The sequence below is a fragment of the Terrapene carolina genome, unplaced genomic scaffold (genome assembly GCF_002925995.2).
Source record: "Terrapene carolina triunguis isolate 2854851 unplaced genomic scaffold, T_m_triunguis-2.0 Scaffold130, whole genome shotgun sequence".
NCBI lineage: Eukaryota > Metazoa > Chordata > Testudines > Emydidae > Terrapene > Terrapene triunguis.
The window spans coordinates 6,244,179-6,259,273 of NW_020664481.1; the positions used below are offsets into that span (position 1 = coordinate 6,244,179).

General features: G+C 42.6%; 1 protein-coding gene across 2 annotated transcripts in view; it reads left to right on the forward strand.

Moving 5' to 3' along the window:
* The window catches only part of NKAIN4 (sodium/potassium transporting ATPase interacting 4), an 85,251-nt gene extending 72,403 nt beyond the window's left edge, over nucleotides 1-12,848 (forward strand). The window contains exons 5-7 of one of the 2 annotated variants that reach the window (XM_024219207.2): nucleotides 2,518-2,578; nucleotides 6,211-6,295; nucleotides 11,940-12,848. In XM_024219207.2, the coding sequence (XP_024074975.1) occupies nucleotides 2,518-2,578; nucleotides 6,211-6,295; nucleotides 11,940-11,949 (156 nt within the window). In that variant the 3' untranslated portion in view covers nucleotides 11,950-12,848. Of the gene's footprint in view, nucleotides 1-2,517; nucleotides 2,579-6,210; nucleotides 6,300-11,939 lie in introns of those variants that run through there. The other variant, XM_024219208.1, reaches the window with a different exon arrangement.
* Nucleotides 12,849-15,095: the final 2,247 nt, after the last annotated feature.

The following is a 15,095-nucleotide window of genomic DNA, read 5'->3' on the forward strand; positions in this document are numbered from 1 at the left end:
GGCGCTACTTAAACAGGTAACTCTCTGAAAGCTCCCCAGGCATAATTAGTTTTGTATGTCGTGTGGTTTTATGATTGCCATTGCAACTGGTTGGCTTCTTTTCTGAGTTAAGTAAACTGTAGTTAATGGAGACTAAGGGGTAAAGTAGCCCTCTCTTGGAAACTATGCAGCAAGAAAATAAGTGAGTGATGAAAGCTGTCTCTCCATCACGGCAGTGCTGGACTGTACCTCCATGGAACGAGACAAGGCTCAAGAGAGCAAACTGATGGTTCTGTTGTTGCTTTTAACTTTTAATAGGAAGTTTAAAAGAAATAGAAGGTTTAGTGGTGCTGTAAAAATAATTACTTAGTTTCCTCCAGCTAAGGTGTTTCTTGTCTTCAGAGAGCTGCAGCACACAAGCAAGTCTTATAATCCCTCAATAGAAATCTCATTATTCTGCCTTTGTTTTCTGGTGTGATGTATTTTTCTGTCATATTAAAAATGAATGGACTCCACTTTCTGAGTCCTTCCATGCATCATTCTGTCTTCCCTTGGAGTGAGCCATTGTTTGCCACATTCTAACTCTTGTTAAAGAGCATTGAGTTCACGGTGGAAAACAAATAATTGTGGCTCACAATAACTTTAATAATGTGGTTAGTGTCAACCAAGATCTTGCTAACTGGAGTGTTATGTAAGGACACAATACTAGGCGCGGAGGAGATATTTGATCAACAGAAAACAGAGCAAAATACAAATCTGCTGAACCAGGATCATTCTGTTAGGGCCAGATCCTTCCTTCCTTACTCAAGCTGGGTATTTCCTTGCTACTGAACATGAGGACAACAGGGTCTGGCACATTTTAGAGCTTCTATGAACTGTCCCCAAAGTGGTGAGCCTCTGTGTGGGTTTTTTACAATTGTTTTGAGGTTCTGAGGTGATGGTCCACTTTAGTTTTGAAATTTCAAGTCTGTTTTCTTACTTTAGGCCTGTCTCTGGGCAATGAGCAATGTGTAAACAGCACCAAGTCAGGAGCAGTTTCAGGAGGCATTGTGACTCCAGAGACACCCCACTGAGTCATTCTTCCTTCCCTGCTTCCTCACAGGAGATAGTAATTTAAAGCTGGCCTATACTACCCCATGAATTATGAAGCACCACCCACTGGTTCAGCTCCTCTGGCCAGTGAGTAGAGGAGGTGGAGTCAAGATCCTGCCCATTTCCCACCCAACCTGCTTCTGGGAGGGAGTAAACAACCCCAGATTCTGCTGTGCACCTGGACCCAAGGTCTGGGAGCCCCAGCAGGGCTTTAAGAAGTGTGGGGTTTCTTCTTACTCCCTTGTATGGACATGGAGTCTGACTCTGCATCTTGCCCTAAGTTTCCTCACTGTTCCTTCCAATCATTTCTCCATTTCCAAGTCTAAGAGAGTTCAGTGTCACTACATTAAACAGCCAAAGTAGTCCCATATTTATGGTTCATTTCAAAAGTAATTGTCCATCTCCTCTACCTACAAAGGGGAGGGATAGCTCAGTGGTTTGAGCATTGGCCTGCTAAACCCAGGATTATGAGTTCAATCCTTGAGGGGGGCCATTTAGGGATCTGGGGCAAAAATCTGTCTGGAGATTGGTCCTGCTTTGAGCAGGGGGTTGGACTAAATGACCTCCTGAGGTCCCTTCCAACCCTGATATTCTATGAAAGCAAAACAGAACTTGGTCCTATTCTCTTGATGGATAATACCAAGGTAACAGAGGGTCCTGTGGCACCTTTAAGACTAACAGACATGTCTTGTATCTGAAGAAGTGAGGTTCTTACCCACGAAAGCTTATGCTCCCAATACTTCTGTTAGTCTTAAAGGTGCCACAGGACCCTCTGTTGCTTTTTACAGATTCAGACTAACACGGCTACCCCTCTGATACTTAATACCAAGGTAGTTATCTCTTAATTTACCCCCTAAAGGCTTGACCATATCTATAGGATGATTTAGCCAATGAGTTCTCCTCCCCTTGCATCCTGTTCAATAGTGAAATCCGTATTCTTCCATGTGTCTATTTGACTGCTATTGTAGAAGGGGTTGTATGAAGTGGATACTGTCTGGCATATTGTACCAGTACTTCTCTGTCATCGGCATCAAAAAGAAATGTTTCCAGTCCTTATGGGGAAGAAAACCTAAATGTGACCTAAGCAGTGCTGTCTGCAAACAGAGAACCTGAAACAATAGCTCTCAGAGTGGGGTGAACATAAGGTGTGAATGACTCATCTCAGTCAGGTGTTAACTCTGAAGCTCAGTGATAACATAGATTCAATGTTGCCATTTAAACTGTAATTTCAGTACTGATTATGTTAGCAGAAGTATCCTGCTGCTCTGGGATTGTGAGTGGTGCTTGTGATTTTTTTGGAAAGAATTTAGGGAGAAATATGCCATCACAGTCTGACTCCTGCACTGCATACCTTGCGGCAAATTTTACTTGGTTTCACCATTCCAGTGGTGGCTGCTGAAGTCTGGCTGTAAAAGTGCTGAATGATTTCTTCTCTCTGTCTTCCAGCTGGTGGGCTTTGTCTATGCCTGTTACGTTGTCAGTGTTTTTACAGAAGAAGAGGACAGCTGTAAGTATTCATCAACAGATTCCTGGGCAACCGTTTTTGTAAAAAAACCACTCTCTCTCTTTCTCTCTCTCTCTCAAGGATGTTGTCTCGTGAGCTAGTGCTATAGGCCTTCAGCCAGTGAATGAAGGGGAGGAAGGTCAGGGGAAGTGAGGTGACATTTTCTTATCAATCTTTCCATCTCACCACATAAATGGCATCACTGCAACATCTGCCTGACAAGGACAAATTTACCGTGAGATCCTCTCCTCTGTCTTGAACTCCCATATCGTCTTCTCTGATTATTTTAGCACAAAGGTTTGGCTTTGTCCACTGATCATGTCTGGGTATTAGAGACAGAAACAGGGGAGCTGATTCTCCTTTTACACTGGTGTTGATTAGGAATAATGCCATTGAGATCAGTGGAGTATCAACAGTGTAAACTTGGTTGTAAGTGAATGGAGAATCAGGTCCAGTATGTTCAACTGAGCAGGAAGGCCATGCCCTGTGCACTTCATGATATAAGCTCAGGATAAAATAGAGGGCAAGAATATTGACAAATAACTGAACTGAGCATTTAACTTGCAAAACAGAGGTGGTCCTGTACTTGGACTGTAGAGAAGATGAATGAACTAATTCTCCTTATGCTTGATCTGCAATTCTCTTAGGTACTTAGAGTTCAATTTTACAGTGCCAAAGGAAAGCAGAGAGCCAAAGGAAAGCCACTTTGATTATAGGTCAGCTGGATTTACCCACCTACATGTAGCCTTTTCCTGCATTTCCAGAACTCCCATTGAACCACATGATTTTAGGCGCACAAAGATTGGGTCCATTGATTCTAAATAGCAATATAGGATGTTCTCTTTAGAAGTGTGTTTCTTTGGGTTAGATCCTCAGCTGGTGTGAGTCAGCATAGTTCTGTTCAAATCAATGGACTTACACCAATTTACTTCAACCGAGGAACTGACCCAAAGGCTTTATATAGCAGTGTTACTTCTTTGAGGCTTCTAGCCCTTCACATTAATGTGAGAAGCTTTATCCTATAAAGATTCGCTGCCAAGGATGTTTGCTGAAAAATAATGGGTTTGAATTAGATGTTAGAAGGTAAGTGAGAAAGTTTATTTCAAATGGGTTTAATGAGATATACTACTAGTCTGGCTTGTCCTCTCTATTTCTCTCTTGCTTCCTGTGTGGCTGTATCGACCACAGTGGCTTTACTGATTACTTGCTTAGAGCTAGCTAGCTGTTTAACAAAGGCCTGTATTATAAGTAATGAAAAAACAAGGTTTGCTCCATCATCTTTTCCCCTCTCTCACTAAGAATGTCATCTGTATGTTTTACCCAAAGGGCTTTAGATTCAATGTTACTTTAAATACTATTTTTAAAAACATGGTTTAAATACAATGGTTTCATCACCAGAAGCCATTACAAGTGGAATGAATTATTTAGAAACATACTGCTGTTAATTTCAGAATTTTTAAAATTCTGCTCCATCCCAGTTTCTCAGGCTCAGAGTTGAAATGCCAGCTTGAATAATTAACAATGACACACCATCAATATTTCACAGTCACAGCAGTAGATCTTTCCAGTGACCTGAACAAATTTGAACTGCGTTTTAATTTTCTCTTCCATTTGTAGTTTCTTTTAAATGTTCCTTTGATGTGCAGCATGAAGTAATTATGAGTGCTGAGACACATCAATCAGGAGGCCAGTGCTAACGTGATTTTCATGAGAAAAAACAGCAATGGGATCCACTAACCCTGGATTGTGGGCAAGAGTGTTTTAGATGTGCAATCTATGGATGGTATCACCAGTGAAGTACGATCAGGATTTTATAAAATGATTAGGATTTTGGGTGCCTCAGTTGTTAGATGCCAAACTTGAGAAAACTTATTTTCAGGGAGCAGGTGATAGGTATTTTCAGAAAGACAGGCCTCTTTAATATCTCTGGTGTTGGATACACAAAAACGGAGGCAACCAAAACTTTAGAAAAATCACTTTTGAAAATCTTGGCCAATTTTTATTTTTGAAGTTATCAGGGAACATTTTGAAAAGCACCTAACTGACTTGAGTGCCTACATCTTATTTTTCAAAAGTGACTTAGGCAGGTAGAGGCCAGTTTTTTAAAGGTATTTTGAAATCAGTGAGAGTTAGGCATCTGAATTCCTTTAAAATCTGGCCCTGGGAACCTACGTATCATTGAAAGTCATTGGGATTAGGGTCCTATGTCGCTTATGTGTTTTTGAAAATGTTACCTGTGTTCTAGTCATTCCAATGTCACAACATCAGTGTCCTGCTGTCTGTCAGAACAAAGATTTGGGTGGCTGCTGAGGAGTTCAATTTCTAAATATTTTTAAACATTTTTGTAATGTTTTTCATGCTTCTCTTTCTATTTTAGGTTGTGTGTTGACAAAATATTTAATAAAATTACCAACAACCTTAAAAATATGTAACTGAAGCTTAAAAGAACAGTGCCACCTTCAGGAAAGAAAAATGGAATGGTTATATGGTTAATGAGACTATCCAGAGTTATATTTTTAAAAAATATGTTTGGAAGGGATATAAACTTTCTTACTTCAGGGCGTAAACCACATTCTAACTGATGGGATTTAAGAAGAAACTTTCCCTATGGAGAGAATATTCCATAACTTCCTATACTACTTGGTATTATAGTCGCTGTAGGAGATCAGATACTTGGACTGGGTGGAGCATATCTGATCCAGTCTGGCATTCTCTATGAGAATTTTCCTTAAGTTGAACATCTACAAAATGTTCTAGGTAGAATTGTCAAAGGAGCCCAAGAGAGTTAGATACCCAAGCCCCACTGAAATTTAACTCCCATATTTTCCTTTGAAAATCCCAACCTTAATCTTTAAATATATTGTTGGAGCCACATAGTCTAAAAAGATGATTAATTTTAGAAGAACCCTGAGAAATTTTCCCAGTCAGGTCATCTGGAAAACTCTGATAATGGGCAGCAGGGAAATTGTGTCGTAAAAAGTCCTTTGACCAGTTCCATTGTCATTATTTGAGCATTGGGAAAAGGAAGCATTTTAAATATTTGTATGGATTTAAAAGAAATCAAATTGAAGAAATCTGAAAACCATCAAGTTCGTGGGCACTAGGGTGGTTTATAATAAACCAGTTGCTGCTGTCACTGTCTTGTTTTCCTACAAGCAAGCAAATCGCCCGTGGGGAGACAACCTTCAGAGATATTGCTTGCTACCTGCTTTCATGCAGACATCCACTCCCTTATCATCGCTCAGAGTCTTTCTGTTAGCACATTTCTGAAAGGCCACGGTCTGCTTTGTCCACTCATGGCTGATGCGCTGTGACACAACGTGATGATGATTTGAAGTGGGGAGGGGTGGCTTAGGTGTTCCCCACCCCCATGTTTGAAAATTCTGCAGTAGCTGGAGTTCACACACTGAACAGTTTCCTTTCCCAAGAGGTCTAGGTTGAGTGGTCTTTATAGCCAGTCTGTATTAGGTCCCATGTACATAGATAAGTGCCAATCGAAGGGCTGTTGGTAATCATCTTTCTGTTCTTTGCACCATTTTCTGTTAAGTCATGCCATGCACCAGCTTTCCTGTCGTCATCCCTGCCATATGTTTTTTTTATTTATTTATTATTATTTGGGTTTTGATTTCTTTCAGTTGATTTCATTGGTGGATTTGATCCATTTCCTCTCTACCATGTCAATGAAAAACCCACCAACCTTTTGTGCAAGCAGACGTACCTGTAAGTATTGGCTACCGTGCTAAGAAGCATGTGGTGCCTCTCAGCTCAGTGGCTCAAGGTTGCTCCGTTGACTCTCTAATAGGCGGATTTCTCTAGCAGGTGTTCCCTTGTCAGGGTTTGACACTTGACAGGGGCAGATCACTGGGAGGGGTGAAGTCAATTCCTTTCAACCTCAGGGTGTGGTTGGGCTCAAGCTGTGAATGCTAGTGCGGCCATCCTTGGTTTCTAACATGGCATCATTACGGCCTCTCACGATGGAGTAAATTCTAGTCCCCGGTGCTAAGATTCGGTAAGAGAGCCTTGTGCAAGGTAACTGTATGCATGCTGGGGAAGGGTGGCAGAGAATCCTCCCCTCCCTTGCCCAGCTATTAAAACTACATCGCAGCTCTGCGCCCAGCCAATCATAACACAGAGTTTTAGTCCATTACATCTGTGCAGTTCCAGTCGATGCCTTTGCCAGTGCCCCTCCCACAAGCCCTCTGCTCTCCCATGGAGTGATCACCTAAAAACTTGGCTCCATGACATGCAGAGGCTGGCATGGTCTCCCTGTATAGATTCTCCGCTTCTCAGCCACCCTGTGCAGTGGAAAGTGGGCATTTCCCCCATGTTTGGGTCTTTTATGGTTTACATGCAGGATCATACAGGTTTGGCTTTATGAGTTCATTTTGCTGGAATTCTGTTTCCCACGGAAACAGTGGTTTATACAGACAGTCCTTGTAGTAGAGCTCAGGTGAAAGGAAGTCACTTCACAACCGTTCCCCTCCTACCATATATCCCAGGGCCGGCTCCAGGTTTTTTGCTGCCCTAAGCAAAAAAAAAAAAAAAAAAGTTGGAATGCTGCTGCCGAAGCAAAAAAAAAAAAAAAAAAACGGCGTGCCACCCCCAAAGGGCCAAAATGCCGCCCCTTGAAAAGTGCCACCCCAAGCACATGCTTGGAACGCTGGTGCCTAGAGCCGGCCCTGATAGATCCGTCACTGAATTCTAACTCCTGCCCTCTGATAATCCCCATTTTGTTATTCATTGCACAAGAGCTATTGTGCGGTCCACTTGAGAGCTGCTTCTTAATTAGATACTTACATTTAAAGGCTAGTATTATCTGTGCTTAGCAGCTATAGACATTGAATTTCTGTTACTCTCGGCACGGAATCTTCAGGAGAGCACCTCAGTGTGTGGACTCTCTTAAGGGAGGATGATTTTAAGTCTGATGCTATAGCAGAATTCTCCCAAAAAGCAAAAGGTGGGGGAGAGGTGGGGCTGGAAGGAGGAAATTGACCTTAAAATAGATCTGGGCTAATGCTCCCAAAATGCATATGCACAGGCACACTCAAACGCACTATGTCACTGCAGGCGAACAGGTGAGTTTTGAAAAGAAGTTCAGTTTCTCATAACTGATGGGTTTAGTGGCCTTATTAGGAGGGACGGGGCTGGAGATTAAATATCGATTTTTCCCTCTCACTGTGTCATTGTGGGATGGGATTTTCCTGCTTCTGTGGAAGCTGCAGGGTTCCTGGGCAGCTCCTTGATTTACTGACCTGGTGCAGTGGAGAAAAAAAACACTTTTGCAAAAAAAAAAAAAAAAAAAAAAAAAAGAGATTAGGTTGCTTTTCTCTTAAAAATAGTTGTATGTTATGTGGATATAAGACTTCACTTATCAGTGTCAGCTTCTTTCACAAGCTGGAGCAGCATGGAGAGTGTCAGTGTAAGTTTCCTTACAAAACCCCAGTCTTCATTCAATTTCCAATCCATGATCCTCCTGCTGAGACTGTACCCGGTGGTACTGTACTGTTTAATTTGGGGTGTGCAGTTAGCTACCAAGCACTGGATAGACAGCACCCATATATTTCACAATAGCCACCAGCTTGTAATGACTTTTGCTTACTACCAGTCTGGGCTCTTACCCCTCCTCCACACACACCTAGCAGGAGGAGGAGCAGAAGGAGCTGGACACAAAGGCCTGGTCTACACTACGACTTTAATTCGGATTTAGCTGCGTTAATCCGAATTAACCCTTCACCCGTCCACACTACAGAGCCAGTTAATTCGAATTAAAGGGCACTTAAAATCGATTTCTGTACTCCACCTCGACGAGCGGAGTAGCGCCAAAATCGATTTTGTTAATTCGAATTAGGGTTAGTGTGGCCGCACACCACCGAATTAATGTGGTTAAATTAATGGGGTAGTGTGGCTGCACACCACCGAATTAATGTGGTTAAAAACCGAATTAATGTGCTTAGTGTGGCTGCGCACAATCGAATTTATACAACCTGTTTCCCAAATTCGAATTATCTAAATTCGGATTAATCCCGTAGTGTAGACATACCCAAAGAAGGAACAATTTCTATATATTGATGCCAGAGCATCCTGTAATCTGGGAGCAATAGGATCCCAGGCCTCGTTATTGGGTTCTTTTCCGGGGAGAGCCATATCTTTATAATAGTTCTGTAATGTACCTGTCCTTTTCCCGATGGGCTCACATACCATTCTATCCTCCCAATGCTCCCTTTCTCGGAGCCTGTTTTCTGTTGTCTCCTCTCTCTTCCCCACCTCCTTGAATATGCTTCTGAATTCTCAGACTCTTAAGGCCAGAAGGGACCATTAGATCATCTTACACAACACAGGCCAGAGAACCTCACCCACTGAATTCTGCATCAAGCCCGTAGTGTCTTTTTAAGCTATAGCGTGTCTTTTAGAAAAGGACCCCAAGCCTTGATTTAAAAACTTCAACCGATGGAGAATCCATCATGACCCTAGGTAACTTGCTCCAATGATTAATTGCCCTCTTTGTTAAAAATGTGTCCCTCATTTCTAGTCTGAATTGGTCTAGCTTCAGCTTCCAATCATTGGATTTCATTATGTCTTCGCTATGTTAAAGAGCCACCTACTATACAATCTCTTCCCCACGTAGATACCCGCAGACCTTGATCAAGTCCCCTTTTAACCTTCTCTTGGATAAAATAAATAGATTGAGCTGCTTTGAATTGTGATTGTAGGCTTCCAATTAGCAGAGAACACTCTTACAAACAACCACTAGCTGTTTGTTAGTTCTCTGCTTAAAAACCCCACTGGCATGCTGCATTGTTGCTTACAATTGCAATATTTAAATATGTTTAGTTAGCACCCCTTTGCCACACATACACAGCAACAAGTCTTTATAAATACATGCAGGTTACAATTATTTCTATTTCAATCTGTACTGGCCGTAAGGATTATTTTGGGGGGTGTTTTTTATTAAACTGCTTTTGAATGCAACAGAGTCAACAGAGTGTGGGGAAAAAATTGTAAAGGTTAGTTGCCCTTAATCAATCTAATTGCTGCTTGCCCATCAAAGGCCTGCACTAATTGTTAACTTTAATACTAATATTTTAAGGAATGTGGATACAAAGTAAGTTAGGACTGGAGGGTGTTCAGTGCATGAGCATCTGGGTCAAAATATTAAAGAGCAGGATAACAATGGAGTTATTGAAAACTAAAAGCAGCCCTCTCCCCACGCTGAGTCAGGGAGCATTCCCAGCCTAATAAGTTTTCATGAATGGGGGATAGAAGGCCCAACCGTTTTATCCTGCATTAGCTATGCTGAAATTCAGGCCATGTCTCTTTGCGACGCTGTCTTCTTTGGGGCTTGTGTGGAGAGGCTGCTCCACACTGGGTGTCAGCTCAGGGCCATTTTACAGTACTTAAAACTACTACTCAACAAGGTCTGTAACCTGAAACACTTCTTGCCATGTGGAGCATGCAGAGTGCTCTTGTGATGATGTTGAGCAAGCGTCTATGACTAACGCTAATGCACACTTAATACCATTAAGAACTCAAGTAGCAATGCTGCCCTCTCAGACACGTGGAGCTTTAGACCCATCATGACCCATTGCCATCACTTCAAACCTGTTGTGTCAGAGCCAGTCCATTTTTGTTTGTTCGAGAGAGACCATCCTTATCCTTTGAGTTTGCGAAAAGATCTCGAAGTGGAACTGTGCTTGAGCACCTCATTTTCCATCAAAACTGTCTCCAACTTATTTCACATCATTTTGATGCTAGAAACTGCTCCCACAGGGGCCTGGAACTGGCCCTGGGTTTCCACAAGAGGTTCATAAGTGCTGGAGAACCTATCTACAAACCTGGTCTGGTTCTGTTACAACTGCACATTTCCACCAGCTTTTGGGTTTCAATTGTGAGCATCTAGCCCAGTTTTACTGGCAGTTACTGCAGCATAAAAAAAATAAATACATTATGTTTCTATATTTATCAGCTGTTTTGTTGCTAAACGTTACCGTCTTCATATCGAACACAGTGGAGCAGTCCCTGCTATGTAAGTGTGGCTGTTAGGCAGCAGCTGGTTGCCTGTGAGTGAGGCAGCCTGTCCTTTCACAGCTGGAGGGACATCTCCGGGTCACCACTCTCCTTAATGCTTTCTAACCAATCCCACTGTGCTTCAGCCAGTTCTCGAATATTGAGCATGGCCACACGGACACCCAGGTGCAGCATTTGAGGACTGGCTAATGGGAATAGAACCCGTGACATGCAGGTGTACTCCCTGAGTTAAGGCAGCACTGTACTAGGTCACCTAGTACCTGATAGACACATGAGCAGTTCTGCCTTATCACAGCTACACAAAAGAGGCAATCATCACAACCTCAGAGGCCATTTTATATTAGAGAAAGGCCCAAGGTACAAACTCAGATCCAGCTTTTAAAAAACCCCAAAATATATAAGTGCTGCCAGGAGTATTTGGATCCACCACTTTGGTTCAGGCCTATCTTTAGTTTAAGTGCATTGTGGAAGTAGATCTGGACACATCAGGTGAGCAGCTCTTAGCGCCCTTTACCATACTGGGATCCAAGGGGAGTGCAATCATCCTCAGCTCTGGTCTGAAGCATTCAAAAAATCAAGTTAGGAATTGTCTACTGATTTTTTAAAAAAAAATCATTATACCACAGCTGCTGGTTGTTGCCTCTAGAGTGAGTTTAGTGAATTGCAGGTTTCATCTGGCTTAATTATTGCATTTTCTACTATATATATATATATATATATACACATACATATATACACACACACACACACACACACACACATACATACACACACACAGGTTTTTTTTCCCCTTGCTGTACCACTGTAACCTTAACATTTCACAACTGTGGTGCATTTCACGACATTAAATTGTCAGGTGAGCTTGTAAGAGCCTAGCTCCAGAAAGAATAATACTAGAGTTTTCATGTTCCTCCAGCTTCGCTAGCAGAGCATGCCAAGTCCTAGGGCCAGATTTTCAAAAGTATTTAGGCACCTAAAGATGCACATAGCCATGGAGTGGGATTTTTAAAAGTGCTTAGGAGCCTAATGCCCCACACTAGGAGTTGGGCTTTTCAAAAGTACTTTGGCACCTATTAGGTGCCTCTACGTGTCTAAATCTCTCTTAAAATCTGGCCCCTAGTGGTGGAGATACATAGTTGATTTTCAAAGCTTGCAAGTTTCATAGATGGAGCATCCAGTGTGCATTCAACTGTCCTGCAGAACACATGTATATAGGGTGCACTACTGGAGGACAAAAGGTATTTTGCTCTTACTGATTCAATATTGTTTAAACCGTCTTATGCAGAAAATTTCACCTTTGCCTTCTGAGTTGATAGATTTCCCCCTCCCCTCCCCCCAGGCCTGCGTAAGTGAGGAAGATCCACAAGCTTGATAAACCTTTTGCACCCAGCAATCAAAGGCGCTGCAAGAAATGAAGCCGTCCTTGGTCTGGATCTGTAGCAGAGGAAACGCTAGGATAATGAAATCCATTCCACTTCAGTTTTTTTACACAATGAATGTACATTGATGAATGGCCTCTAGGTTTGTTTTCAGTTTGTGAGTGTCCTGATGAACCGTTAGTCCATGGCCTGGCCTTGCTGACCCATGGAGGGGACAGGCTTGGCTGAGATGATCAAGTCCAACAGGAACCCTTCAGGATCTCTTGAGCATCAGAGTTGAACAGCTGGGAACTTCTTCCTTCCACCATGGATCGATAAAGAATAAAGTCCTGCCAATCCCAGTGGTTCTGGCTTCAACAGTTTTGTAGTTTACTTTTTTTTTAAATGGACAAAAAGCCCCCAACCCAATCTCATCCCTCCTTACCTCTGGGTGACAGGGAGGAGGCTATTAGCATTTACTGAGAATTCTCCACTCCCTTATAACCTAAGGATTTGTTCACGTGGGAAGTGTGGCCTGATTTCAGCCACCAGGGCAGCTATGTTGGTGAAAAAGTCCTAATTGTAGACAGGCAAAGCCCTGATTTGCTCCTGGTACAACTTAGCCCAATTTCAAGGCTGGGTGAGCCACACCAGTGCACACTGTAGCTTACAGCAACTTTGTCTGTGTACACTAAACTTACACTGCTGCTCCTGCTGTAGACAGAGGCTAAGGCCAAATTCTTGATGCATTAGAGACCTCTTGTACAGACCCACAAGGCAGTCAAATTTACTCCAGAAGTGGCCTGAGCCATGTGGGAATTTGTGGAGAAGAATTTTATTTTAAGGGGGTGGGGGGGGGGAAATAGAGGGGATACACATCACTGTAATTAAATTGCATTGTTGGCCACAGTAATTAAAAAAATACAATAACCACCTACTGGAAAAGGTTTTTTGTTTGTTTTTTTAAAGCATTTGCCCCTCCTAACCATGTAAGGATCAAGGCCTGAGAAGAAATCCTGCTGTGGAGCAATGTAGTCATCTACTACCGTGATCACCACCTGAGCCATCAACTTGTCTCACTAGAATGACCTGAGTGCAATTATATTGCTCATTATTTTAGATCAGTTCAGCAAGACAATCTGCTTTTTTGTACAAAGAGGAAACATGAGTTTTAAGAGTCTTTAAACACATGAAGCCTGAAGCCACATTTGGCATGAGGGAGAGTTCCTTGTTTCTATTTCACTGAATTAGAACGTTCCTTGTTAATGTCCAAGGAAGAAGATATGTAGAGTTAGGGTGGACCTTCTTCCCCTCCCACAAAGCAAGTATGCTGCAGGAATAGGAGGATGAATGCTAACAGGAAGTACAGTGAGTCTCTGCTAATCCCCACCTAGGGTGTGTCTACACTGCAGCTGGAAGCCAACTTCCCATGCCAGGTAGACAGACTTGGGTTGCAACACTAAACGTAGCAATGTGGATGTTGTGGCTCAGGGTCTTCAGCCCACCCAATGCCCTACATCTGAGATCGAGGGGCTAGGCTGAGTATCTGACAGAGCTGGAATGCCCACACTGCTATTTTTCACACTACAGCTTGAGCCCTAGTGGGGTGAGTCCCTCTGCCTGGGCCAGGAGGCTCCTTCCCAGCTGCAGTATAGACCGAACCTTAGCTATCCATTGGAATTTAAAGACTAGACTAGACTGAGTAGGTGCCACCTTTTAAGTCCATGGCAATAGTGTCCCTGGAATTAAGGATAGCCTGGAGGACCTTCCTCATCCCACTCCGTGCAAGATCAGGTTCTACGACAAAGGGAGGTGTTGTGCCCAGAGTGCTAAATGGGGCAGATGCTCCTGAAATAGTCCCTAGTAGCTTGTCCTGATCTTTATTTTACAACTTATAACCTCCTTTTCCCTCCATTGATTTCCATCATTAGCAAGGGCACAAAATCACTTCCAGTTTCTGGTGCACTAATTCCATTCATTGTATGCCCGTGCAATACTCTATCTTGCTAACATGGGAAACTACATTTCGTTCACGTCTGTTGCGTTATAGGAATGAAGAGCAATTGAAGGTTTCAAGCCTCTGGCTCCTTTTATAGTTAGGTTAATGGTGCCCTCTGCTGGCTAAAAGCATAATTTAACAGACTAAAATCCACACTAGTCTCTTGCATGGCATTGTAAAGGGACATATACTGGTGTGAACAATGTGTGAACCTGGGCAGCCTTTCACAGGTGAAAGAAATGGCCTACACTGGATTAACTTTACAAGAAGATTTCTTTCAGGATCTCAGTTGATATCCTAATTATATCCATCATCAACACTGTGATCCTCCTGCTAATAATACAATAAAGTGAGCCAAGTTCTGAATTGAAGCTGGTTCTTACTCTTGAACAGCCTTTTAAGTCAGTTTCGAGATTTAAAATATTCCTTTTCAGATTAATACAACTATTTAAACGAGGCACAACCCCCAGATTAGTTAGCAATGCATATTAGAGCCATTGTGGGTTAGTAATGGATGCAAACAGCCTTGTAAGTACAAAAATTCACTTCTATTCTATGGTAGTGCTGAAAATTATGAACACCCCACTCATCTCCACTGATTAGCTTCCACGGAAAGATTTTAGTAGTTCAAATATCAATTCCTCTTGCCTCTGCATATTATGTGGAATAATCTCCCCTGCCTCTGCAGGAGGTGGTGTGATGGAGCATGTCCTCCATCTGGGCTCTGGGAAGACTCCAGCCAGCTTAACTGGGGTCACCTAGATATAGCCAAGGCATGCAGTCCTGTTAGGTGTGTAGGCGCATGGAACCAGACAAAGGCTGTAAGCAACTGCATCTTCTCCCCAGTCAATCCTAAGTCTCAGCTGATATGCATAAAAGAAAGACAAAGGCTTGACTCAAGGGATACAAAAAAGAGTGTGGTCCTGCTTACATCTTAGAAGAGGCAGGATGTTTTGTTGGAGTCTGGTTCATGCCCCAAACAGGGGGAAGAGCTCTGTTTACTCTGAAAGGTAGCTAGGGACACCATTCCATTCCCCCACAACAATCTGGTACTGGAGGATATGGGCTAGCAGACTAAGTAACCCTACAATCTGATGCAGTAGGCAAGCCCTCGGATCCCAACCTTGATGGAATGTTG